Raw genomic sequence first — 27,286 nt, forward strand, 5'->3', positions numbered from 1 at the left:
ATACGTATAATCTGAAAACTGAGAAGCCAAACAAGCTGATTTGCGAACGTATTTCGTCGGAAAGTGTGAGGATGGATGCAGAAAGAAAAGGTTGTTTCAATCAGTTCTTGAGCGAGCGTCGAGAGCTGGGTGTATGAAAACATCAGTTGTGCGAATCATGAAGATCTGGCAAGCTTCCTCTAGTTAGAACGAAGAATATATTCGAGTTATTATTTTTTTTTTTTAATTAATAAATTGTAAATATACAGACGATCATGGGGAAAAAACGTGAATTGAAGAAGAAACACTTTCCCACCCTCTTGATATACTGCAATTTGATTGGATACCGCACTCCACTCATCTCTCTGTTCCACCCACCTACTTCTTTTATTCTCTATGCTATATTCCTTCTCCTTTTATACAATCGTATCGCCACTATACATACTTACAGAAGTCGCCTTTTGAGTACCGCTTCTGACCCAACCCCCTCTGCTCTACTTAAACACAAACCACCTCCACGACAATCCCACCATCTGATCCACCGTTGCCCGCCCCACCAGCCTCGTCTCCACAGCGTAACGATACATATTACCTCTTCTCCGTCGCCACCGCAGTTCCCACTGTTAGCCACGAATGCTTCCCCCACTTTCGCCACAGTCTTTCGACGCCACCACTTTTATGCTTCAAGTCAGAGATGACGTTATAGAGCGAACGTCACGTAGACACACTCATCTGCTCAGCCTAGGAGGGTGACGGAAAGCAACGCAAACACGGTTCACTAAAAAAAAACACAAAAAACTCCTCCTGTCAGGTGTCACTGAAGGAATTTTGTCATTCTCGGAGGAGATAAAAAAAATCACATTAAAGAGAGAGGGAGAAAAACTTCCGAGGACATAAAACAGACGCTCTAACTAGCAAAATGTCAGAAAGAAAAATCCTGGTCGCTTTAGACGGCAGTGAACATGCCGAGTATTGTTTACAATGTAAGTTTACAATTAACAACACTTATAATTAATTTTATTTATTTATCATATTTGCCATCTATATAACCTACGATATTGCTCTGAATTATCAGTTTCAGCGTCTGTGGGTGCGAATCGATGAAAATTGTCTTGGGATCGACTTCGCTTTCCTCCTAGGGTTTCGATGAAATGAATATCACAATTATATACTCCTATGCATGTTTGCATGCACACAAGCATACATGCATACGTTTGTATGTACGTACATACATACAGTATGTATGTGTAAATCTCTCTCTCTCATCTATCTATCTATCTATCTGTCTATCTATCTATATACCTGGCTATCTATCTATCTATCTATCTATCTATCTATCTATCTATCTATCTATCTATCTATCTATCTATCTATCTATCTACCTGGCTATCTATCTATATACCTGGCTATCTATCTATCTATCTATCTATCTATCTATCTATCTATCTATCTACCTGGCTATCTATCTATATACCTGGCTATCTATCTATCTATCTATCTATCTATCTATCTATCTATCTATCTATCTATCTATCTACCTGGCTATCTATCTATCTACCTGGCTATCTATCTATCTATCTATCTATCTATCTATCTATCTATCTATCTATCTATCTATCTATCTATCTATCTGGCTATCTATCTATCTATCTATCTATCTATCTATCTATCTATCTATCTATCTATCTATCTATCTATCTATCTATCTATCTATCTGTCTGTCTGTCTGTCTGTCAATCTATCTACCTATCTATCTATGCATACACGCTTATTCCTCTACAAAATTTGTAATTCTATCTAATCAAAGTAAAACCGTTTTCCTTTCTCATAATATATAGAATATAAAGATGCTTCAGTATCAGAGAGAAATGTGTTGGGACTTTGGTTTTAATATCCCCAGGATCGATAAAATAAATTTCTGTAATAAACATGTAGGTTATATCGATTATACATACAACCTCCTCTTAAAGAAAAAAAAAAAGGCGTCGTGTACTTGTAGAAATCGTTATTATTGCTTCCTATTGTTTAACTCGAAGTTAATCTGATCGAGCGGATATGCCATTGTATGTGATTGAGAGTGATTTGGCTACAATTTCTAGCTAGGCCAGCGATAACGTAGTATACACTCCTTCATTGAACTGCCATTATTACTCTTTTATTCCGCCGAGGTCGACTTTGCCTTTCATTCCTTCGGGGACAATAAATTAGGTACCAGTTGAGTACTAGGGTCGATCTATTCCCCTCCACCAAATTTCAGGCCTTGTGCCTATAATAGAAAGGGTTATTGCTCTTTTATTTCGGTGCATGGTTTTAAATATTTAGCGACGTGCATGTCTAATTGCTATCGTTGTGTAATGGACGAGGTAGACACTTAAGTTGGATGCTTTGCAGTAATCTAAGCCGGTGTCTAACCGTTTTCAGCATGGATTAGAAATCAATAACATGAATACCAGTCATACTCTAAGGAAAAATTATCGACTACACCCCTCTCGCGGGCAGGCGTTGTGGCAAGTCCAATTAAGCTTCGATCGAGAACGCGGACACTCACACACACACGCACGCACATATATACATACATGCATGCATACATATACAGACTTACGAACACACACACACACACACACACACACACAGAGGCGATCGAAATCGTCTTTTAAAATGTATGGAAAAGATTCTTGTTATATAGCTCCAGCTCAGCACTTAACTCTCTTTTCATCAAAGCCATTTCAATTATAACTATCCGGGTTTTTTTTTCAACGATAATGTATTTTTAGATTATATATTATGCAATGTGTTTAAGACAGCAGAGTGTGGTTTGAGGGGAGGACCATGTGAAAGCTTACCCGTCAGTTTCAAATGACATTCATAAGAAAGTTGACATTGCTTTATTTCAATCAATTCACAAGTGTTAATTTATTGCCCCACTTACATCGTTGATGTGTTTTGGGAAAGGAATGAACCCCATAACTTTCACTCATTAGATGTATGTCGACGAAAACCATCATGTGCCATTTATTTCCTTACAAGAACATTTTAATAATTTTCTTTTGATTTTTCTGCAAAATATTTTCAGTATTCCATGACTTCTTTATTGAGATGTAACAAATGTCACAATTCGTTTTTTCCTTTTTTTTCCTTCTCTCAAAAACAAAGCTTGGGTATCAGGATTACATGTCTGTAATTCGCTTCTATACTTAGTTGCATTGGTTTGAATTTCTGCTTTATATGTTCAATCTAACTGCATTTGGGCTTGGCCTCAAAATAGTTTGTTACTATATCTAGCGTCCTCTATTTATAAGGTTTGTCTGCTATTTACATTGCAACGCTAAATGCGTTTCTGTCTTTATTTATTTATTCCTGTGCATTGTCAAATCCAAAGATTTTATGACTGTCAAGAAGTCCTAGTGGTGACATCAAAGGCTTTTTTTATATACATAAATGATTTATTTTATATACATACATGCAAACACTCACGCACACACCTATTTATTATTCATGGAATGGACATTATCTGATGATATTAAATGTTGCAAAATTGGATTGCTTTACCTCTAAAATAGCTCTGAAGCTTATGGCTTATTTTCTCAAATAAGTATGGTCTGCACTGTGTAATTTAAACATTTTGGAAATATTTTCGAATAATAGTTTCCTCTACTTTAATACAGTGGTTATCAAACTGACAAGTCCTAGTTTCTCTCACCACCCACCCACACACACAAAAAAGTGAAAATTTTTGCCCTTCCCATCTGTACTATAATGTATTTATTAATGGGAAGACGAGTTAAAATTGCATTCCATACAATTCTTTCGCCGTGTTGTTGGACAAGTTTAAAGTTTTAAAGTATTTTGGTGTTTGATAAAATACGGCCATTTGTCTACTTTTCAATCCTCGCAGGTCTCACCCTATGAAAAACGATGCTTTTATAGACCTTAACTATCATTCAGTTGCTCGCATGAAGCACAATCTTCAACTCTTTCGAACATACCATTATGGCTATTCTTTGGGTGAAGTTATTTCGTCACGCCGAAATATCAATGAAAATTCCAATAAGTTGCGGAAATCAGCCGTAATAATGCATTTCAGAATGAAATCAAAGTGTTTTATACTATAATGTTATTGGTATTGAATGGTTGATATAACTCTATTACTGCAATATAGAAAAGATAGGATACCAAAGATAACAACAATATATTAATTATGATAGCCCTTTAATTCCCTAACTACCATAAGAAATAAAGACTTCTTTCGGCCTTTTGGTATTAACTTGTAGATAAAGCTCATTATTTCAAAGGTAGGTGAAGTACAAGTTTGAATTAGACAGCAAAGTATACTGAGAAATATCACACGTTTCAATTGCAACGTTAATAAAAGAAAGGTTTGTATAAATGCCTTGTAAAAATTCTTATGCATATTGTAGGAATAACTCCTTTCTACTATAGGCACAAGGCTTGAAATTTTATTGGAAGGGGCAAGTCAATTATATCAACCCCAGTACTCAACTGGTACTTAATTTATCGACCCCGAAAAGATGAAAGGCAAAGTCCGCCGATGTCGACTTTGCCTTTCATCCTTTCGGGGTCGATAAATTAAGTACCAGTTGCGTACTGGTTCGACCTAATCGACTATCCCCCTCTCCCAAAATTTCGGGCCTTGTACCTAGAGTAGAAAAGAATATTGTAAAAATAACGTGCATGAAGTTTCCTTTTAGTGTCATATGTAGTGAGAGTGCATTATGTTGCTAAGATAAACAGCAAAATAAAAGGCAACAAAACAGCACGTGGTACAGACAGCAGGTAGTAAATTAGATACAACAAATTGATTTCCCGTTCAGCCTAAATGTGACGTGTTATTTTTAAGTGAAGACTAACTTAAATGAGAATTCTGTACAAAAAAAAAGTTAGGTTGATTTGTATGGTACTAAAGCTTTCCAAGGAAAAAGACGATGTAACAACTTAAGTTCTATTTATGCAATCAAAAATAATTGAAAAATACTTGTTCCTTCTGTGTCCAGAAAAAAAAAAAAACATTGACCAAAATTTGACCTTGTTGCACGTGGGTCACTTATATAGGTCTGTAGCAAAACAATTGTGTCACGGCTAATTTGTTTCGTTTGGCGAGTGGCTGCATGATTGTGATCAATACAACTACATCGTGATTGTCGAGCGATTTGTTTATAGTGAGCAGCGATAGAAATTGAGTTTTAGGAACTAGGGAATCGCTAGTATTTGAGGTTGAGGTTGGGAAATAGTGTAAGCTGAAAGGAGGAGAATACCGTTCCTTTATGTACGCCTTCCATTTCCCTGATGAGTGTTAGATAATAGTGAGGCCATCAATTTTTAAAGGACAGTTTTAGCCGATACCATCAACTTTAGTACTTGACTGATTCTATCGACCCCGGAGGGTTGAAAGGCAAAGATGACCTCGGTGAGATTTGAACTCAGAACTTAAATAATAATAAAAAAAAAAAGTGGAATAAATTTCATGTCACGAGGAAGTAAAAATTAACATTTCCAGAAGAACCCTTCCTCAGAGAAAGATAGAATGTGATAAGAGAAAGAAAGGGTAGAAATAACGATTGATGGTGGAAGGGAAGAAACGTTTAGAGTGAGAGAAAAAAACCCCAAAAAAACTAAACGATGTAAAGGCGGTAGTGACAGGAATCATTATGCATATTTTCGCTTTATTTACATAGGTGTTGTATATGTGCCTGTGTGAGCTCCCTAAGTTACACTTCTCCCTCACAGCATGTTATTGACGGAAGCAAATGTTATCAAAGGTGTGGTTTGCATTTTAGTCTAACTCATTTACTTTCATACAGATTACACAAGTATCAATAATCTTGGCGATCTTTCGTCTCTAGTAGACCTTTCCGTCGATTTCCGTAAAATTTTTTTTTTTTTTTACATATGGGCTTGCAGTAACTTTTGAAGTAATATACATACATATACACATACACCGAGTAAAAAATTTCAGTTATCTCTTTCTTTCACACATTACTCTGTCTCTTCACACACACTAACAGAAGCACTTCACTTACACAACATACTGTCTGTCTTCCACACCCCATCAAACACACACACACACACATGTCCATCAATGCTCCCATGCACGGTAACTTCAAAAGAACTTCCCTCGTCATACAATCGCTTTCTCTTAGTCTCTTTCGCTCTCATTACTTCAAAAGTTCCCGCAAGCCCATATGTAAAAAAAAAAAAAAATTTTACGGAAATCGACGGAAAGGTCTACTAGAGACGAAAGATTGCCATAATCTTAATTCCAGTCAGTCATCCTAAAACTTGCAATTTATAAATACGTGACATCTGCACTGCACCACACAACTCCACCAGAAAATTTCGCGCGCGCGCGCGCACATTTCTGGAATTTTCAATTATATACCATACATATACTGCACAAACACACCTGTATACAGTGCTAGTTTAATCACATGCTGGTTGTTTCAGTCAGAATTATATCACCTAGACACGTGCAGCTGCAACATATTCCGTTGAATGTTGTCAGTGTATTGAGAGTGTGGGTCGGCGTAGGAATATTTAGGATATTTTGGTTCGGATGACTCACCTGTAGTCTTTCATATACTGAAAAATAAGAACCACTTGGGCTTTTTATTGTTTAGCTGCAACCGTCCGTCACTTTACGAGGAACAATTTACATATCACTGCAGAAAAAGGCAACATGTTAATATGCACTTTTAAATACTATTGTTCGCTTCCTTGAAGTCTTGCATTTCGAATCAATAAGAGAGCTTCTAAGTTGTCGCGCAACGTGCTAGAAATAACAGCAACCAAAACATCTTCAAGTTACACTCTACCGTCTTAAATAGGGAGAGGTTAGTTGGGTATTTATAGCCTTAGATTTCACTAAAAGATGTGATAGTCGTAACTGAAAAGCCTTTGATTATTAGTTTGCTCGATCAGTTTAGTGCTAAATAACAGCTTCCCGTATCTCAATCATATATGAAACTTTTTTGTAGACGTTGCTAGAAATAGTAACCAAATTTCCCCCACTATTGTAGAAAAGAAGTCCGTTTGATGTGGTTATGAGTAAACTAGTCATCGTAAAGTGACAGATGATCACAGCTAAACAATAAAAAGTCTAAGTGGTTCTTATTTTTCAGTATAGCAAACGAAACAAGTATAATATGTATACCCTGTCCAGAAGTCACAACATGGTTGTAGCAAGCTTTGAATTTGTGAAGTCCTTTTAATGTTACAGTCACTTATAGGCGCAGGAGTGGCTGTGTGGTAAGTAGCTTGCTAACCAACCACATGGTTCCGGGTTCAGTCCCACTGCGTGGCATCTTGGGCAAGTGTCTTCTGCTATAGCCCCGGGCCGACTAATGCCTTGTGAGTGGATTTGGTAGACGGAAACTGAAAGAAGCCTGTCGTATATATGTATATATATATATATAAGTATGTGTGTCTGTGTTTGTCCCCCTAAAAGGCGGTGCTCCAGCATGGCCGCAGTCAAATGACTTAAACAAGTAAAAGAGTAAAGAGTATATAGGAAACTCCACGGAAATGGATGCGTGGTTGAGAAGTTCGCTTCGCAATTTCATAGTTCCTTTGGGCAAATGCCTTCCTCTAATTTTTGTGTGAAATTTGATTGACAGAAACTGAAAAATCCCTTACATACGTACATACGTACGCACATATATATGCGTATATGTGTGTACATGTGTATGTGTCAGCGAGAAAACCCAAACACTCGTTCACTTTGAAGGAAGAGTTCTTAATACATTTGTTCTGTACCTTGTCATTTTCGTCGTCAGAAGTATGATGTATCAGTTATGGGTCCATCGGGAACTTGTAATCAGTAATGGCTATTGTTCACTTGTGATATAATATAAAATAAGTAGCTTGACCTCAATGTAGGTGATATTCATTGGATATAGATGAATGTAGTACATTCTTCACCATTGCTTGTACACAAGAATACACACACGTACAGCTCTTAAGGGATACTTCATAAGTAATATATGGTCCATAACCTATTTTAAAAATTGAGGTCAGAAATCTAGATATTGTTGGCTAATATTAACTTGTGATCCGAAGTTTCTCAGGTGGTTACCGTCTGAGAAATTTCGTTCACAAGCTCTTGTGAAGCCCGATGTGGCATATAAACTATGTAGTCTTATTGAAGTTATGTTAAAAATAAAATTGTTCTAGCTGTGCTGTTGTTAATATATTGATAATATTTGCTGCCTAAATTTTCTGTTTCAAATGTTGCCACTTAGGTAGTTCAGTGATCTTTTTTCATTATTTTTTCATAAATTTATTACAGAAAACAAAGTACAAATAAGTAATTCTTTAACCTTATTACTGTGCCTTCTAGCACACTTGGTCCGTCGTAGCACAGGTTTTTTTATGCATGTCCTACTAACAAAACTGTAGTTCAAAACTGAGCGATCACTGCCTTCACATTGTCTATACCAAATTAATGACATCTTCGGATGTCTTTGAGTGAACCGAAGATGCAAGGTCAGGACTATATGGAAGACGCTCCATTATTTCGTGATTTCATTTTCTAGAGAATTTCAACAGAGTGAGCAGCAATAAATCTGTAGTAATAATCTGTGGTATGTTTCGAATGGCCTGCGGGTAGCTTGTCACAGAGGATGTTTATACGGTTTATTATCCAATTCCGTTTTAGTCTGCCAGCGTCACTTTTCCTGCTGTTGGTTGAATTATGAACTCTTTTTTTCCCGAGGGACGATTATAGATGTTTCACCTATTCCATACTCTTATATACTGGTGATTATCATAGTGTTTTCCATTGCCTGTTATGATTTTCCCGCCAGTAAGGTGTCGCTTTCGTTACCATAGTAATTTAAATCATTGGTCGATTCCAATATACTTGTGCAATCCTATGAGTTGTTTTGGGACGCATCTTAAACAAACTTTACTAAAACCAAGTCTATTGTCGATGGTTTCAGAGGTAGAACTATGGTTAATTTCTGTATAATTTTTCATTTCATCAAGTCACCCGTCTGTTAACAAAATCGCGTCAAGTTCAATGTTGTCTTGACGTGTTTCAAGTTTCTGTAACACTTGTGTGAACATTTTGAATTCTTCAATCTATTCATGGACAATTCTTATCAGCAGAAGTAGTTTCCTTGCTGAAAGCCTTCAATGAATTTCCTTTCATCTCACAGAAAATAGACCACTGAACACTATTATTTGTTGAAGCAAACAGAAAGCAAGGCAACCATGGTTAACGTAATAACCTAATTGATGTTACAAGTTCAAACTAAACTATAATGTCTCGTCAAACTACATGTATCCATGCGTGCACAACTAATTTTCTCATTTTCCCACCAGTAGGGGAAAAAAATTAGAAATGCATTACATATGATTAGTGACTTACGCTGTGTGTGTAAAAATATATAATCTATAATCGTTAGTCCGTCAAAAAACATATTTTGTTTCGCGTATGGCTCATCGGAAACTATTTTCATTCACCCTCAGACTTATCTTTGAGTACTTTTATTCTAAGTGGCCAAGAATAGCTTCTTTTCATCCTGCCATTTTTGTAGTCGTGTGAGTGTGTCTGTGTGTGTGAGTGTGTTATGTGTGGTGTGTGTGGTCCGTCCCATGCTATACCATACACTTATTAGTCCGTTCTTTCCATGTCTGCCTTGTATTATCCTGATTTAACACTTATATAATAACATTCATCTACTACATATGCAGGAAATTCTGTCTGGGTGTATTTGTGGAGTTGTTAGCTAATTCCTACATCGTTTTATCGATTTTGATGAAACTTGACACGTGAGTAGAACTAGAAACCTCATGGCATACTCAGATTGTTGAAAAAAAAATCGATGATAGGGCCCCTGGAAGAGATTCTTATATATATTTAATATATATTATTTTAAAAGCCAAGGGAAATAACCAATTCGCCCCTGGAAGGGATCCTTGTATATATCCAAAGGAAATAACCCATTCATTTTCCTAAATTATTTTGTAAAAATGAAATTCAGTATGCTTATTTCTTAGTATTTGAACTGTTAGTTATTTTCACAATTTATCCAGTACAACCCTTAAACAAATAAATAGTATTTTCCTAAACAATAGATCCACTTATTTCGGTTAGTGACTTATTCACGTATATACCAACAATAGCACCCCTGAGGGTAATATTCTCTGGGAACGCACAAAATCCCTTTTCAGATTTACTTTGAATTGTTATCTCATATCTGATTAGCCTGTTATTACGTAACATGCTTCACAATTTTAGTATACATACCTTATTAGTATTTCCTCCTATGTTCTATATACTCTGGGAACGCATTAAAGCCCTTTTCGGGGCTACTTTATATGAATTCTTATTTTCGGGTAACTAATTTCATGTTATTACATAACTGACTTCACAATTTGGGTATTCATAAGTTATTAGGAATTCCTAAAAACAAGATCCTGTGTAAGACAGTTCGGTATTCTCTGTAAATGCACAAAAACCGTTTTAAGGGCGACATGCTTTGTATTGTTATTGGATTAACGAAACAATTATGAGAACAGAACCAAGGGATAAGCCCCGCTTTCCCGGGAATTACCGGATACGTCAGCTAGTTAAATCATAATACAAAACATCGCTACCTTAAACTTTATTATATCTATATTTTTCTGCCAACGATATATTTACTTAATTCACCTTGTTACGCACCCAGAATAATTAGTAGTTTGTTCTTTGCTCACGTTCCTAGGTGACTTGATATTCCCCTCCATTTTGCTTCATGTACACAGTAAAGTTTATTTACTTCTGTCACAACAATTCTAAAATCTTTCTTGATTCACATTTTATTTCACAACGTTAATGGTGGCAGCAGAAGGAAGTAATGGGTAGATGGGTATTCTTCATTTTCTGCATATATATATGTGTTTATGTACGTATGATGTGTGTGTACGAGCGCATCAGGTCGCTTTGAGTGTCTCTGGGAATATGTAACCTAATACAACCTTTAACGACTTTGGTCGTCGCTGACTAAATTGGCCTGACGAGGAGGATTGCTAGTAAGCCAGATAAAAATCAAGACTCGTTAATTTGTCACAGGGTCAACATTTTCTAACAACAGAAATCGAGGACAGTTTCTCGAGATAGGGAATGAATGTGTTAAAAGCACTTGAGCGGTTAGTTATTGCGAAATGTGAAACCAGGATCGTTTAGTTTCAGGTCATCCCATCCTAGAGGAAAAGCAAATGTAGTCATGTGTATGTTTCATTCGCTATAGTCAACTTCATGCATAGGAACTAAGAAACATTAAACTGATAATGTATCCTTCAGAAGTGGTCATTGTCACTCCGGTAGTGGGGTATCACATGTACTTCTGTCTTACCTCGCTCGTGAGGACACATAGTTGTTGGAGCCTAGGTAGGAGCAGTCGTGATCTGCCAGTCACCAGCAAGGTAACGCCCTTAGGTGTTACTGCTCTAAGAAATACAATGTCAAAGTGGTCGTATTGATTTGTAAGTTGACTTCCACGATCGCGTGCGCCCGTATATGTCACCATGTCTGTCTGTCTGTATTTTACGTTTTTTTTACGTTCATGTCCCAGTTTGTATTTTTTTACATAAATATATATATATGTGTGTGTGTAGAGGGCCGTACCGCGAAATTTTTTTCCCACGATAGTATCTGACCCCAATAATGAACTCATTTGCATACAGCCAATCAGAGCAGAACCACCTTTATCCTTTCTTCTTTTCTAGTCAGTACCGTGCATTTCTTATTCCCCCCTTCTCTACTGGGAGACAGCGACTCTCCATCCTCTAACTACCTGTCGGGCAAAAGAATAAATATATGTAAATAATATTTCTTCCTTCTTGGTGTTGCTCCTTCAATGTTCACTGGTTACTCCGACGTTGCCACAATAATACACTTGCCCAAATTGAATTGCTGGAGTTATTTAATTTTTTCTAGAAATATGCTTTAAAAAAAACTTATATTTTCACCCAGTCAGGAAATAGGATTTGGAAGGTGTCATTTTGTGCGTGACTGCACATTTTGTCGTCAACATCCTGAAAATGCTTACATTTCTTATATTTTCCGTGAAATTTTCACGGATCCAGCTAGTTATAATAAATAGATCTATAATTTACTACTAATAATATAATAATACTCAGCGAAATTTTTTAGTACTCACATTTTCGTGACTATTTTTTTAAAAATCTTTTCTGCTTGGTTGCCAGCGTCAATTTTCTGTTCAAATTGATTTCATATTCAGTGTAATAATACACTTTCAAATTAATGAAGTGAAAGTAATTTTTTCGCTATAAATCAATAAAGAGTTAGTAGTAATTAAAGTTTGAAAATGTTGGTAATTTCAGTAAATCGTAAGCCACAGACACACATTCATGTTTTTTCTCTTTTAAATTAACATAAACATTTATTTATATGAAAGAAAATTACTGGAGACATAACGTGTTGTTTACAAATATTGACAACATGTGCTATTTTGTCACGTACAAAATGACAGCTTCAAAATCATGTTTCTTGACTGGATGAAAATGATCAAACTTTAAACCTCAATAACTTTTTTAAAACATTTTTCTAGAAAAAAAATGAAATAACTCCAGTAATTGAGTTTGGGCAAGTGTATTGTGCCAACGTCGGAGTAACCAGTGAACATCGAAGGATCAACACCGAGAAGGAAGAAATATTATTTACATATATTTATTCGTTTTCCCGACAGGTAGTTAGAGGAAGTTGTTGTCTGCCAGTAGAGAGGGAAAGAGTAAGGAATGCACGGTACTGACTAGAAAGGATAAAGGTGGTCTGCTTTGATTGGCTATATGCAAATGAGTTCATTACTGGGGTCCGAAACACTCGTGGGATAAAAAATTTCGCAGTCGGCCCCAGGGTTGCTGTCGTCCCAAACAAGCTGAACTGTACAAGCTTTCGGTCGTGGAAATTTCCTTGTCTTTGTCACGCCCTCCTTGGTTCCCCTTACCACATGGCGACCCAAGTTCCCCGGTTTTTTCCAGTGTATCACTGAAATAATACTAAAAGATGTTAGCTTCACACACGCACACCTTATTGAGCAGTTTTTCACTTTTTTCATTCTTATAGCTGGAATTTCATTTCATATTTTCCCTCTTAACTGTCACTACTTCATTGCTTTAACGTCACACCTTTATTGTTATCTCTATGTGTAGCATGTGTCAGACATAGTAGTTGGCACTAAACCTAGTGGTAAAAAGTACACTTGCATTACATACAAAAAAAATGTGTTTATACCATTTGCAATATTCTGTTAACATGGATATCATTTATTATCTATCAAGGTAACTCACAAATATGGCCTCTTTGAAGAAGAAAAATAGTGACCAAGCTGGCATTTATTTATTGCATCTAGTTTTTTAATGTTTCTATTAATTTTTTAAAAGTAATATTACGCTTCCTTAGAGAAATTCTAATTGTGAAATATTTTTGTCCATGACCCTGGTTTTATTGTCAAGGTCGTGCCAACGGACATTAAATATTGCTGTAGCTGTTTCAGTCACATTGTTCTGTTTTATGAAATCTAATATAGCCATCGACTGTAGTAATGCTGTGAGTGTGTTGGCTTGCTTCAGTAGATTCCGTTAAACCTTGTGGTGTGATAAAAAAAAATCCCCTCAAATGCTTCCATACAGTTTTGATAGAAAAATTTAGAAGAATTAGACGAAAGTTCGGTAATTTTCTTTCATGTAAATGTTTATGTTAATTTAAACATTTGTCAGCAAAATCTTATAAAATCACAGTGATCTAAGAGATGTACATGTTTACATGTTATATATATGAAAATAAAAATTTTATCAAGCCAGTTATTTTAATACAATAAATACATAATCTTACAAGTTTGCTAATGTGTTTGTGTGTCTGTGTGCGCGAATTACGTAACTTAATATTTCGTTATGAACAAAATTACTGTTACCGTATTCTTTCGGAACAGACTGTTGAATATTTATCAATGAATAGTTAATATTGTTTTGAGCTTTTAGCCTATAAAAATATTTAGCTTTCCTCCACAACTGTTTTGGGAAAACAAACACTTATTCTATTGTGCCTAAGGTATTGCAATATTGTCGTAGTTTTCATAATATAATTTTGTTCACACGTTGATACTTTATACGAATGTAAATCGGCACCAGTATTTGAATGGCCTTTGTATTTTATTGAACTTAGTAGGATGAAAGGCAAAGTTAAACTTGGCGCGATTTGAACTAAGAACGTAAGGGACCATAGCAAAGCATTTTGTTCAACGGTCTGACGATTCCGCGAAGGTCGATTTTGCCTTATCTTCTATAACTGATAAAATAAGTAGTGATTAAATATCTCCTTCGAAATGTTTAGCATCACGACGTTAAAAATCATTGGATTAGCAGTGTCGTCAGTATCAGACAAAACAAAGCCCTTGCGGTAATTATTCCGACACCTTACAGTCTAAGTTCAGACCTTCCTTTCAGTATCAGTCGAGTATTGCGGTCGAAGTAACCGACTTTCTCCTCTCAAAATTGCAGCCTTGAACCAAAATCTGAAATCGTCATCATCATCATGATTATTAATTTTATTATTGTTACCATGCCAGACAAAATGCTTCGCAGTATTTCTTCTGGTTCGAAGTTCAAATGCTGCCGAGGTTAACTTAGTCTTTTATCCTTTCGGGCTCGATAAACTAGAATAAAATACCCCCCACCCCAAGTTTCAGGACTTGTGCTTATAGTAGAAAAAATGGATCTAGTTGGTTTGGCTGACAGCATTTTAAAAATTAAAGTTTATCGAATTTTTTTTTTAATTTGGCACATTAATATACTTTTCCAAACTGAAATGCTGGAGTTATTTTACTTTTACCAGAAAAAATGTTTTTATAAAGTTATAGAGGTTTAAAGTTTTGATCATTTTCACCCAGTGAAGAAACAAGATTTGGAAGCTGTCATTTTGTGTGTAACTGCTGAAAATAGCGCGTTTTTAACTGTAAACAAATCAAATTCTGCTTAATGTACGACATATAGCCCCTCATGACTTTTTTAAATTTGAAATTTTCAGAAAAATTTTGCAAATTTGTACTCTACACATGGGAATCCATACGATTATGCGAAGAACATTTTAATGGGCGGGGGATTTAAGGCCTATTTAGCTGTTATTTGTAGCACATCTCACGACCATGATACAAGCAACAGAACACAGTTTCAACGCACATAACATCGTATAGAATATATTTGACATGTACTTTCTAACTGACAAAAGAGTTCTAATGTCTGGTTTGTTACTATGGAAACAGGCATGAATGTGTCTGTGGCTTATGATTGGCTAAAATTACCCAACATTTTCAAACTTTAATTGCTAATAACTCTTTATTTTCATGTCATTCATTAGCCTATAAAAGTGTATCATTACATTGAATATGAAATCAATTAGAACAGAAATTAATGCTGGCAGCCAGACAAACTAGATCTGAAAGAATAATTATCATTAATATTGTCTCAACTCTTGTCTTTCAATTGTCAAATCTAGACATGTGATTGGATCCTTGACCTTGCAGATCCTTGGACACAATACTGATACAATCATACACCAAATACTAACAGATTTGATAGACTTAAAATAAAATGTGTACTCAGGGTCAATTCGGTCAACTATATTCTTTACATGAAAACATTTCTAACCTGTATGATGTAAGAAATAAATGGCACCAAACTAAATATTTTGTGATATTTAATTAACGTCTGTTTACATTGCTTATTCAAGTCTTGCTAGAGTCAACGCCTTTCATTACTTTTGAGGTTGATTAAGTGCCAGTGTCAATTAAGTTGTCATGCTTTCAACGCAAAAGTGTAAGGCATTGTGCCAATGATAGAAATCATAATTATTTATACTGTTATTTATTGGCTTTGTGCCTAAGAAAAACATAATTAAACTTGGCTATTACGAATAATTATGAAACATTTGTCTTCTTTTTCATGATGACATTATTCTTAATGAATATTTTAAGTTGGTATGTGTCTTATAAATTGATTTAATGTATGATTCTGAACTTCAAAAAAAATATTCTTCTTTGAAAGAATGCCATATTGTCTAGTTCCTTTAACTTTAGATTTCATTGTCTTTGGCTATTTCCCCATAATGTCTGCTACAGACCTAGAAAAACAAATAGAAAAGCAGATGTACAACAGGTGATTAACAAACGGCTTCCAATTTCTTTGACAATTATAAAACATGCATGTATATGTATGAGAATGTATATGTATCTTTATGTATACATGTGTAATATAATCTAATATAATGGTGGCAAGCTGGCAGATAGTTACCATGCTGGACAAAATGCTTAGCACTATTCTTCTGACTTTACTTTCTAAGTTCAAATGCTGCCAGGGTTGATTTTGCTTTTCGTCCTTTCGGGATTGATAAAATAAGTAACAGTTGAGTACTGTAGTTGATGTAATTGACTTATTCTCTCCCCTGAAATTGCTGAACTCGTGCCAAATTTGAAACCAATATTATCTTATATATATATATACACACACACACACACACATATAAAATACAGTTCTCTATCAGTTCTTTTTGGGTAGTGTTTTTGGATGAGTGTCCTATGTAACTCATGAGCATTTTATTCTTCTGAAAGATGAGAGTTCTAAAAATTGTTGTTAATGAAATCTCTTTATAGTTTTCACAGTATGACCCAAGTCAAACTACCCACACAGCCAGGGATAATTGGTGCAACACAGTCATTAATGAGTGTTACATATTTAGCCAACCATGCAACCACTCTCATATAGTTTCCATTGCAGAAGTTTAGTATATAAACAAATTTTCTGAGGCTGCATTTGACTTGTTTCTCAGATTAGTCTTCTAATTAATTCAGTATTTATTTATTTATTTGTTGCTCATAAAGTTATCATCTTTCCCTCATGAAAATACAGCTATTCATTCACCACCAGCTTCATGGAGGGGTAGAAAAACAAGGAATTATTGTTAACTAAAAAACTGAAAGATATGGCTGTATGTATAGAAAGTACACTTTTCAACCAGGTGGATTTGGGTTCAGTCCCACTGTGAGGCACCTTGGGCCAGTGTCTTCTACTAAAGCCCTGGGCTATAGTGAAAGTCCGTTTTGTGTGTGTGCATATATATATATAAATGTGTGTAGTTGAAATTTATAGAAAAACAAAAAACGAAGACAGGTGTATGAACAACAAGCAAGTGTATTAGTTTGATGCTCAGAAAAATGAAAATGTCTTTTATGTTTTGAGTCTACACTCTTTAGCAAAAAATAAACAGAGAGAATGAAAAAAACTTGTAGATTTCAGTGATAGGTACTGTTTGTGTGTTCAGCTGATAACCAGTATTGGTTTTATTTATGACCCCGTAGATCAGTGGTTCAGCAAAAGAGACTGATAGAATGAATACTATACTTCAAAGTAATATATATATAAAAATGTGTTATGTATGTTTATATGTGTGTGTGTGTGTGTGTATATATATATATAGTTGTATTTCGGGATGGTCATTTTTTGTTTTTTTTTTGTTTTTCCAAAATAAACATGCACTATATACCATATATACTTGGCTATAAGTCACACTTTATTACCCTGAAATTTTCTTTTAAAGTTGGGGTGCAACTTATAAATGCATCCTATAAAAAAATTTTCAGATATTTTCTTGGTACAAGCCATGTCTGAAGTTCCGACACTTGGAATAACTGAAAAAACCTGAATCACTAATTCTGAAACCAAGAAGTATTTGGAAGACGATCTTTAGATATTTCTTTACTTATTTTAGTATGAAATAGGCAATTAATTTTAAAAAGTGAGTTTAATACTTGTTTGTTTTTGTACTGTACTTGTCTTTCTGTAATTTGACACCATGTTATTTGTTAACATGAAGAGAAAGAGGAATTTGTATGATATCACTTTCAAACTGAAAGTTGTTGAATATGTAAAGTCGCATTTGAATCAAGGTGCAGAAAGAGAACTTGGGGTCCCAGAAAAAATGGTCAGGGATTGGCGTTTGAAAGAGGAGAAAATAAAATCTATAGACATCAAATTGTTAAAGAAAATTAGTATAGGAATGAGTCCCAATGAAGAGATGGAAGCTATTTTGAGAGACTGAACTACGCACAAATGGACTTGTCATCACAAGAAACATCATTAGATTGTGGGATCTCCAAGTAACTAAAGCACATGATATATCTGACTCTAAAGCATCTCCTGGCTGGTGTACAAGGTTTATGAAATGCCACAATCTTATGCTGAGATTGCACAGAAATTACTTGCCAACATAGAGAGAGCAAAGTTGATTCCTTCCATCGGTGTGTAATAGATCTACGAAAGAGCCACAAGTTTGCCTTGGAAGCAATCGATAATATGGATTAGACATCCCTTTTTTCAATATAGTTGAAACTCGGACAGTTGACATTAAAGGAAAAAACACAATTTCGGTAAAAACTATGGGGAGCAACAAGGCTCACTTCACTGCAATTTTGGCTTGTATAGCTGACAATATGAAACTTACCCCAGCTGTTGTTTTCAAAAGAAAGACTTTCCCAAAGGGAAGTTTCCAAAGGGTATGGTGGTGTATGTTCTGGAGAAAGTGGGGGTGGAGGAAACCGTATTGACGAACTGGTTAAACAGTGTGTGGTTCAAGTGCCCAGGGGTTATGCTTAAGTCAAAGTCACTTCTTGTATGGGATATACTCAGGCTCATCTGATCGACAGCATAAATTATAGATTAAAGGAGCATTGTACATACCAAGCTGTGATTCCAGGTGGGTGTACATCTGTGCTTCAGCCACTCAACATGTCAGTGAGCAAGCCTTTTATGGTGAACATGCATGCCAAATGGAATGAATGGCCAATTAATGGTGACAAAGAAATGACAAAGGCTGGGAACTTAAAATGCCCTGACCTTTAGACTGTTTGCTAGTGGGTAATAGAGTCATGGACTGAAATATCGAGTGAACTTGTGATGAAATCATTTTTGAAGCGTGGGATCTCAAATTCCATGGATGGTACTAGAAATGTTATCCTCAGTGCTTCATCAGTTAATGAAGACCATGATCAGGATGTATATGACGAGACCATCACAACCGAGGAGTTTTACCAGTTTGGTGAAAGTGATGATTAATATAACTTGATTCTTCCTTCATTTATTCTTCAGATTTTTGTCACCATGTTTCATACACTTCCTTACAATTTAACCCTTTCATTACCAACCTGGCTAAAACCAGCTCTGGCTCTGAGTACAAATGTCCATGTTTTCATAAGTTTTGAATTAAAATCTTCCACCAAACCTTAGTCACAATTTATGTTCCTAACACTAACTGAATGATAACCAAGTTATTTTACTAAATTCTTTGTTATATTTAAAGTAATTGAAAGAAACACAGAGCATCTCAAAATAAATGCAGTAACGAAAGGGTTAAAACAGTTTATTGTATTTTTTTTTCCAATCATAGTGCATATGACTGCATGGTTTTGTGTGCCAGTTGCTGCAAAATTATTCTAATAATGAAAGGCATAAATCAAAAAGTAAAGGGAAAGGATTAAGGCAATTAAGTCTCAATATGATAAGCAAGTCAACTAGCATTATCAAGGATAAAATTTTACATCATAAACAACAGTTTCTAAAATGCATGGACTTAATGGGATAACAGTTGTTGTAAGTCATCTTCAGCTTACTGAAAGCTTGATTACTGAACAACTATGTCTGCATGATTCCTAATTCAACTTTGCTCTCCAACATAAAAAAAGTCACTGTGATTTATAGTCAGGTCAATGATAAAATTCCCGATTTGAACCTTGTAAGTTGGGTGGGGGTGTCTTATTGTGAGGATGTTTTATAGTCAAGTATATACAATATTCGTTCCTCACTTGTTTATTACTGTTTTTTTTCCTAACTCATGTTCATTTTCCTGAAATCTTTTGTCACACATCTGTGATCTTCTCAGTGACACTTTCCGTCTTCGTGTGTGCTCTTGCTCTACTTATTCCATTTTCAATGGACATGAGTGAGTTAGAATAAGAACAGTAATAAATGAGTGAAGAACAAATATATATTGCGCATGTTTATTTGGCAAAAAACAAAAATGACCATCCTGAAATACAATAATATCTGTTTCAACGTACAACTTCACACCAGGAATCTTGCAACGCAAATTCATAAACTCAAAAGGCATGCATTAATGCATGCCTTTTGAGACATGCATTAATGCAAAATGGCATTAGTAATTGAAGCAGTTCAATAGTGGATTTAATTTTAAAAACGTTTTTGAATAAATAACAATTATGGTGATTAAGTGTCTATTTCAGTTAGTTATACATCCTTATTTTTCTTGGAGCAGATTAAAAACTAACAATAATTCCACTTCAACCTACATATAGTTAATACATTGGAACCGTAAACTTAATTGCTCATATTCTGTTCACTACATTTCTTAGATTTATTGCAAATTTCCTGAGTTTTTAAATATGGCAATAAGTGCTAATATTAAACATTAAAAAATCAAGACAGTAGCATTAATATCAAGCATTGAAGAGGCTATTTAAAACTTATAGTCAAACTGGTTTTACTGTATGCAAATAATGTAATTTATTTATGGAGAAAATAAGCTTCTTGTTATTTTATTTCCTTTTAAATGTCAGTATATTGATAGACTTAATAGCAAGGAAATATATATTAGATTTAACTCTTTGCAGCTTACTAAGAGCTGTTTATTTCTCGTTCTATTACAGAAGGTAAGCTATTTCCTATTGCCATCATCATCCTTGTTGTTGTCATCGCCACCACCGTTGCGATGATGATGATGATAATTAAGGCAGCAAGCTGGCTGAATCAATAGCATGCCGGGCAAAATGGTTAGTGGCATTCTGTCCGTCTTTATGTTCTGAGTTCAAATTCTGTCGAGGTTGGCTTTACCTTTCATCCTTTCAGAGTCAATAAATTAAGTACCAGTTGAGTACCGGAGTCAATGTAACTGACTTGTTCCCTCCCCACAAAAAATAGCTACCCTTGTGATAAAATTTGAAATCATTATTATTATTAAGGTGGTAAGCTGGCAGATTTGTTAGCATGCTGGATGAAATGCTTAGTGATATTCTGCTTGTTGCCATGTTCTGAGTTTCAATTCTGCTGAAGTTAACTTTGCCTTTCATCCTTTCAGGGTCAATAAAATAAGTACCAGATGAACACTGGGATTGATGTAATCAATTTATCCTCTCCCTCAAAATTGCTGCCCTTGTGGCAGAATTAAAGGATTATAATTAATTGAAAGGATTATTATTATTATTATTATTATTATTGAAGGTGGCAAGATTGCAGAATCGTTAGCATGCTGGCTTAGCAGCATTTTGTCCAATTTTGCATTACTTCTCCTTCACTGAATTACTATTTTCTCTCCTCTCCCTTCACTTATATTACTCTTTTTCCTACTGCCTCCTGTGTGATTTTGGACAAATATATAAAAACACTGTACTCAATATTATATTAGAAGATTCCATTTTCATCACACCATCACCACATATAGTCATCAAGTGTGGTACCGTGTACTAACAGTACTCCTGTTATCTTCAAACTGTATGCCCAGAAACTACCTCATGAATTCTTCAATTTTTCTCTTCCTATAGTTTTTCAATCTTAATCTATGGAAACATATGATGGTGGAACTCATTTCCAAAAAGGGCAACCTATTTGACATTGCAACTGTTTCAGCAATTCATACATAAAAATATTTGTAAACAGCCAACTCCTCTATCATCTGGAATCACTCTCCTTTCTCCTTTCCCAGGAACTACTAACAGAGTTTGTTTAGAGCTGGATCTACCAGACACTTGCAGTCTTGTGTCACACACTTATGGTTGCTTGCCCTTATGAACTTCAGTCAAACATCTTTGATGAGCTTGATCTAACTCTCAATTCTTGGATCAGAAGTTTGCTCTCAGACTATCTATTGCAGGGAGCACTGATGACTCTTACTGACCCAAATTCTACCAATACAAGTGTACCCCACCCTCTTTTTGTACTTTGATATTCCTTTTGTTGTTACTCTTAACTATACACACATTCTTTCACTGGTGATAATGGTCACCTTAAAAAGCTACACATTTTTCTGAGCAAGAAAGCTGCTTCTCAACTTTCTAGCTAAGATGAAACTAGTTAACAATTTGAAGAACTATAATCATGATACATACAAGGTTTCCAATCCAAGAAAACATACACAAATATTTCCTGTAAAAACTTTCTCATACTTTCTGTTTAAAGTAAAGTATATATAAACACTTGCATGTGCTTGTGCACACACACACCCAAACACAAACATATGTATGCATGTTTGTATATATATATATATAATATATATATATATATATATATATTTATATATCTGTGTGTGTGTATGTGTTACTATAAACATGAAGTGTCAGGTGCAATTTTTCACCATAAATATTTGTGCATCTGTCTATATACATTTTCTTTGGCCACAATGAGCATTTATCTCTCTTTTTGTCAATCTGTCTCAACATTCACCATCACCACTTCCAACCATTGATACTCACACAGCCAACATCAACACGAAACATAATACAACTACATCCTTAATGCACAACAAGAGCAACACTAGCATAAGATAAGAAACTGCATCTAAAATAATCACTTGAGATAATGTGGTACTCTAGTGTATTTTAAATGTTGAATGAAATGTCTTTGATCTTAGGCCAATGAGGATTGATTTGGGACTAAACAGCAATACCAATAAAATTAAAAGAACATTATGACCACTACAATCACCTACAATATTCCCACCATTATCATTACCTCCAGCACTAACATCAAAACCAATGCAACTAACACCTCTACAAGTGCCACTACCAACCTACCAACTTTTGAATAGCCAACTAGCAACAACAATAATAATATCAGAATGTCTGTAGCTATGTGGGTTGTATGTCAACGTAACTATTTGTGTATGTACATGTATGTGTGTGAGTTGATGGTGCATTTTTATGGTGCAATTTAGAGGTACATTGGTGAAGTGCCCATGAACCTGTAATCATAAAGTATTTTCTTCTACCTCGTTCCTTTTCATTTTCTCATTTCCATTCTTACATCTATAGGAATAAGACAACAATCTTTTGCTATTACAAAATAGTTCTTTCCTAGTGCTATTTTTCACTGCATATTTGATGTGGATAGTTATTGATTGCTCCTGCTGTTGGATTTATCTTCAATTCAACTTATCTAGAAAGAAATCATCAAGTGGAACTGAATGTAGTAGGGCAAAAAGGAATTGTTTTAGGATTACACTGGATATTAAACTCGATGTTTTAAAAGGGCTTGAAGTAGAAGAAGAAAATCAACCTCATTGGCAAAGCATTGATACTTGCAACATCTACAGTGAGATCATTACATGACAATCGGGAGAAAATTAAATCAAGTGCTGAAGAATTTACTCAATTACCTGCTTGGATATTTTTTCAAAAAGAGAATGCCAGACATAATATTTCCAAATGCATTGCTTCTTTTAGACAGTGCACCAAACCAGCCAGTAAACTTAAATGAGCTTTCTGGTAATGTGAGAGTAGAATTTGTCCTTAACACTACAACTTCTTCATTCTATCCAATGAATCAAGGTGTGATATCTAACTTCAAGGCATATATTATCTGTTAAGAACTTTCAAACAATTTATGGAAGTAGTTAGAGATTTATGAAAAAGGTTCAACGTAATGGATACTGATTCATGGGATGACAAAACCTTCAACTTTGAATGGTACTTGGTAAAAATATAAGGCCAGACAACATCCATAACTACAGTGTTATCACAAATAGAATATCTACATCAAAATTGGAAAGATATGACACTTGCAAATGGAGTCATATAGGATGCTGTATTTGAATGATTAGTTGACGCTTTGTAGAAGTCATATAGGATGATGTAGTTGAATGATTTCTCTATAGAGAAAATTTATCTAATTAGGTGTTGATGCTGTTAGAACAAAAGTAAACTGAGAATACAAATGAAAATACAGAAATTTCACCAACTCCACTTAAATGGACTGCAAAGAATATTGCTAAAAGGTTGGTACTTATAGAGTTTTTGCTGATCACCCTGATCATGAATGTGGCATAAAATTTACAAGAGGGGTTAACAATGTGCTCAGTTTCTACACTGAACTGTATAAAAAGATTTTTTGCTCCTCAATTAGATGAAATGTAAGATAGAAAATAGTGTCCCTTGTCCTTCCAGTAACTCTTATTCCACCATCACCACAATCCCTCACACAGTAGTCAACATCTTTCGTGGTACTAATGTTCCCTATTACATTATCATTATCATTATTACTATTATTATTTCTCTTCAAATATTTTCATGTATACATATTGCACTGTGTATAAAAATAGTTTTTTTTCTTTTTTTCTTGGGTTTCAAAAATGTCACTTATGATATGAGCATCAAGTGCACTGACATATATATTCATGTGTCAATAGTTTCAAATCTCTAAAGACCAATATTCTACCAGTTTGTAATTTGGAATATCTTGTGACTTTTAAGAGCAATTATAACTGATTACAATGTTATAATAGTTGTACTCATGATAATTGTCTGTATTTATGAATTTCCTCTGAGAAATGTAAAAGGAAGAGTCAGTCAATGTGATATAACAGCACAAATCATTTTCACTTTATAATCTTTTTTCAGGGGATATTAATTCTAGTCTCACATATTGTGATATTTGAATGCCAGCCTTAGGTGGTAATTCATCTATAGAATATTTCGTAATGCTTTCATTCCATTCTTGTAGTGTAAGAACATTTTAAGTTGATAATGACTTAGAATATTAAATTTGGAACCATTTTAAATTAAACATTGAAAATTGAATACATTTGAAAGTAAGGCATCCGTGGAAACTTAACAGAATTGTTCCCAGAGCTATGTATAGTGATAAATTATATACAATTCTTCCTTTTATTTTCTGTATTTCAACTATATATTGAGAAAATAGAATGCTTTGTTTCTTATTGGTAGAATAATGCAATTAAAATTACACACTATGTGATTGTGAATACAGGTATGCAATGTAACATTATTTAGATGCAGTAAATATAGTAGTTCTTAAATTATCACAATAATCAAGGTATATTTTATTGTCTTTAGGTCAAAATGTTTATGAGCAGATTGCTAAAGAAGTAAATGTTCGTTTTTTAAACTGTTAGAAGTTATGCTGTAGAGGCTAAGCCAAGATAGAATTTAATTACTAATGAAGAGAGAGAGAGAGAGAGAGAGAGATCTTACCTAAGGCTGCCTATGACAACTACAAGAGTTGGGATAGACAGTAGTTTTACTTCTGTTTCAGCAACCAAAAATTAGCTCACAGACTACCAGTTTCTGATTGGCTTTATGACAATGGCGAAACTAAAATATTGTCTGCATAATGTTGCTATACATCTCTCGAATGCTGATTCTTATATTGACCATTAGATTTCATGATTTTCAAAGCTATTGTTTTTATTTTGTTTATATTTTGATAGTTATTGATCAATAATTGTATAAATGCATTTATAACCTGTATCAGTTGCTGTCATCTTGAAATTGAAGGGCTGATAAACAGCACATTAGAATATATATGATGCTTTGTAACTGGAGTTCAAGTGAAATTAGAGATGAAAAAATATTCTCATGATTTCAAATAATTTAAAATGCAAGAGAAGGGATAAATCTTTTTGCTTTTTATGGGTAAAAAACTAGGTCAACAGTTAAAAGCATTTTCAATTCAAAGATAGATCTATTCAAAAGATAATTTAGTAACATTGATGATGTACCTATTATTATCATTATTAATTGTTTGGGTAGTGTCTGGGAGATAAGGTAGTACATTTGTTGAAATGCTTTACAATATTGTGATATGTGCCTTTACATTGTGAGTAGAAACCCCATCAGGCTTAACTTAGTCCTTTATCTCTTTCTAACCTTTTCACATGCTCTGCATTCAGTGGTCATGTTTTGCTATTATTAGTGTACCTGATCCTTACTTGGAGAGAGAATCCCTTCACTTACAGCAGAGATTGCTTGCTGAACTTTTCCCACTCCATCCTTTCTCTGGTTTTTATACTTCCAGAACACCTTCCTCCAGTACTGCTTAGGTCACCTAGGTAAACAAACTCATTAACTACAAAGAAACCTAAGCCTTTCTAAGAATTTAATTCATGGCTGCTCTTACTCCTTTTTCCTATACATTCTGATACTTTTGCATCTTTTGTCCACATTGAGTGAACAAGAGTATTGAATTATTTTCTGTTCCTTTTTCCAAGGTAAGCATAGCCACTTCATAGATTGCAGTACAGTTCTGTCTTCTTTCTAGTTAACTAAAACTTCTAACATTTTCTAGAACTTACTTCCACATTTATAATGTTTTCTCTAACTCTTTAACAGATTCAGCTAAGAGAAATAGGTCATAAGCATACAAAGGTTTTCACAGGCAGTCTGTATTAAATTTCTCTGGAGTTGTTATTTAATGATAAGTTAGCTCTGATTCAACAGATGTATGGTTAATGGCATTCCATCTGTGACAATTCCATTAGTTTTGTATATCTTGGACTACATAAATACATCTAGCTCTCCTTCTAGCTACCTAGTGTTGCTCTTTGTACTTCACTTTTCCATTCCTTCCAGGCTTGTCTTTGAGTTTTTATGATACTATCTACCATATCATTCCATGGCTATATCCCCTTCTGCTTGGGTAGAACCTAGCTCTGTCCACCAGATATAGGCTGTGACTTAGAGTAGGTTGTCTTATAGAAACTCCCTGTTGTCTCTATGTTATAGGTTTCTATCTCCACCTGTTTCTCAATATGTACATCATCTAGTACTTCTTTGAAACTATATCTATCCAAGGAATCTTTCAACTTTCTACATTCTTTCTGAAGTCTGACTTGTTTGTGTGTGTTCACTTGAGTGATAGGTGATAAAGTGGGTGCTTAGCTGTTTCCTTTAAGTTAATGTTGCAAATAAGGTAATTTGGCTCACAGAACTTTAAGAGACTTAATTTATCTTCATTTGTTATACCATAACCATAGCTTCCATGACTGTCAGATTAGCCACTGTGGTGTTGCTAAGCATGTCCATTAAAGTTGTCATCAGTTAGGAAGATAGTCTACAAGAAGGCTCTATACAAATAACCTTTCACTCATCTGTCAGTCCTGATTGTAGTACACCTGCAAAGATTATTGTTGCTGTCATGTTGCTTTTGACTTGCCTAAACTTACCATGTTTAATTACACACTTTACCCTACCAAAATCAATATTAAAACTAGTGG

The 27,286-nt window shown here is 34.7% G+C and overlaps 1 protein-coding gene across 2 annotated transcripts in view; it reads left to right on the forward strand.

Annotated features, from left to right (window-relative positions):
* The window catches only part of LOC115212900 (universal stress protein in QAH/OAS sulfhydrylase 3'region), an 81,561-nt gene that overhangs the window by 38,822 nt on the left and 15,453 nt on the right, over window positions 1-27,286 (forward strand). The window contains exon 1 of one of the 2 annotated variants that reach the window (XM_029781715.2): window positions 431-962. The exons of the other annotated variant lie outside the window; for it this stretch is intronic. Within the exon in view, the coding sequence (XP_029637575.1) occupies window positions 899-962 (64 nt within the window). The 5' untranslated portion in view covers window positions 431-898. Of the gene's footprint in view, window positions 1-430; window positions 963-27,286 lie in introns of those variants that run through there. 2 annotated transcript variants of the gene reach the window in all.

Source organism: Octopus sinensis, linkage group LG1 (genome assembly GCF_006345805.1).
Source record: "Octopus sinensis linkage group LG1, ASM634580v1, whole genome shotgun sequence".
NCBI lineage: Eukaryota > Metazoa > Mollusca > Cephalopoda > Octopoda > Octopodidae > Octopus > Octopus sinensis.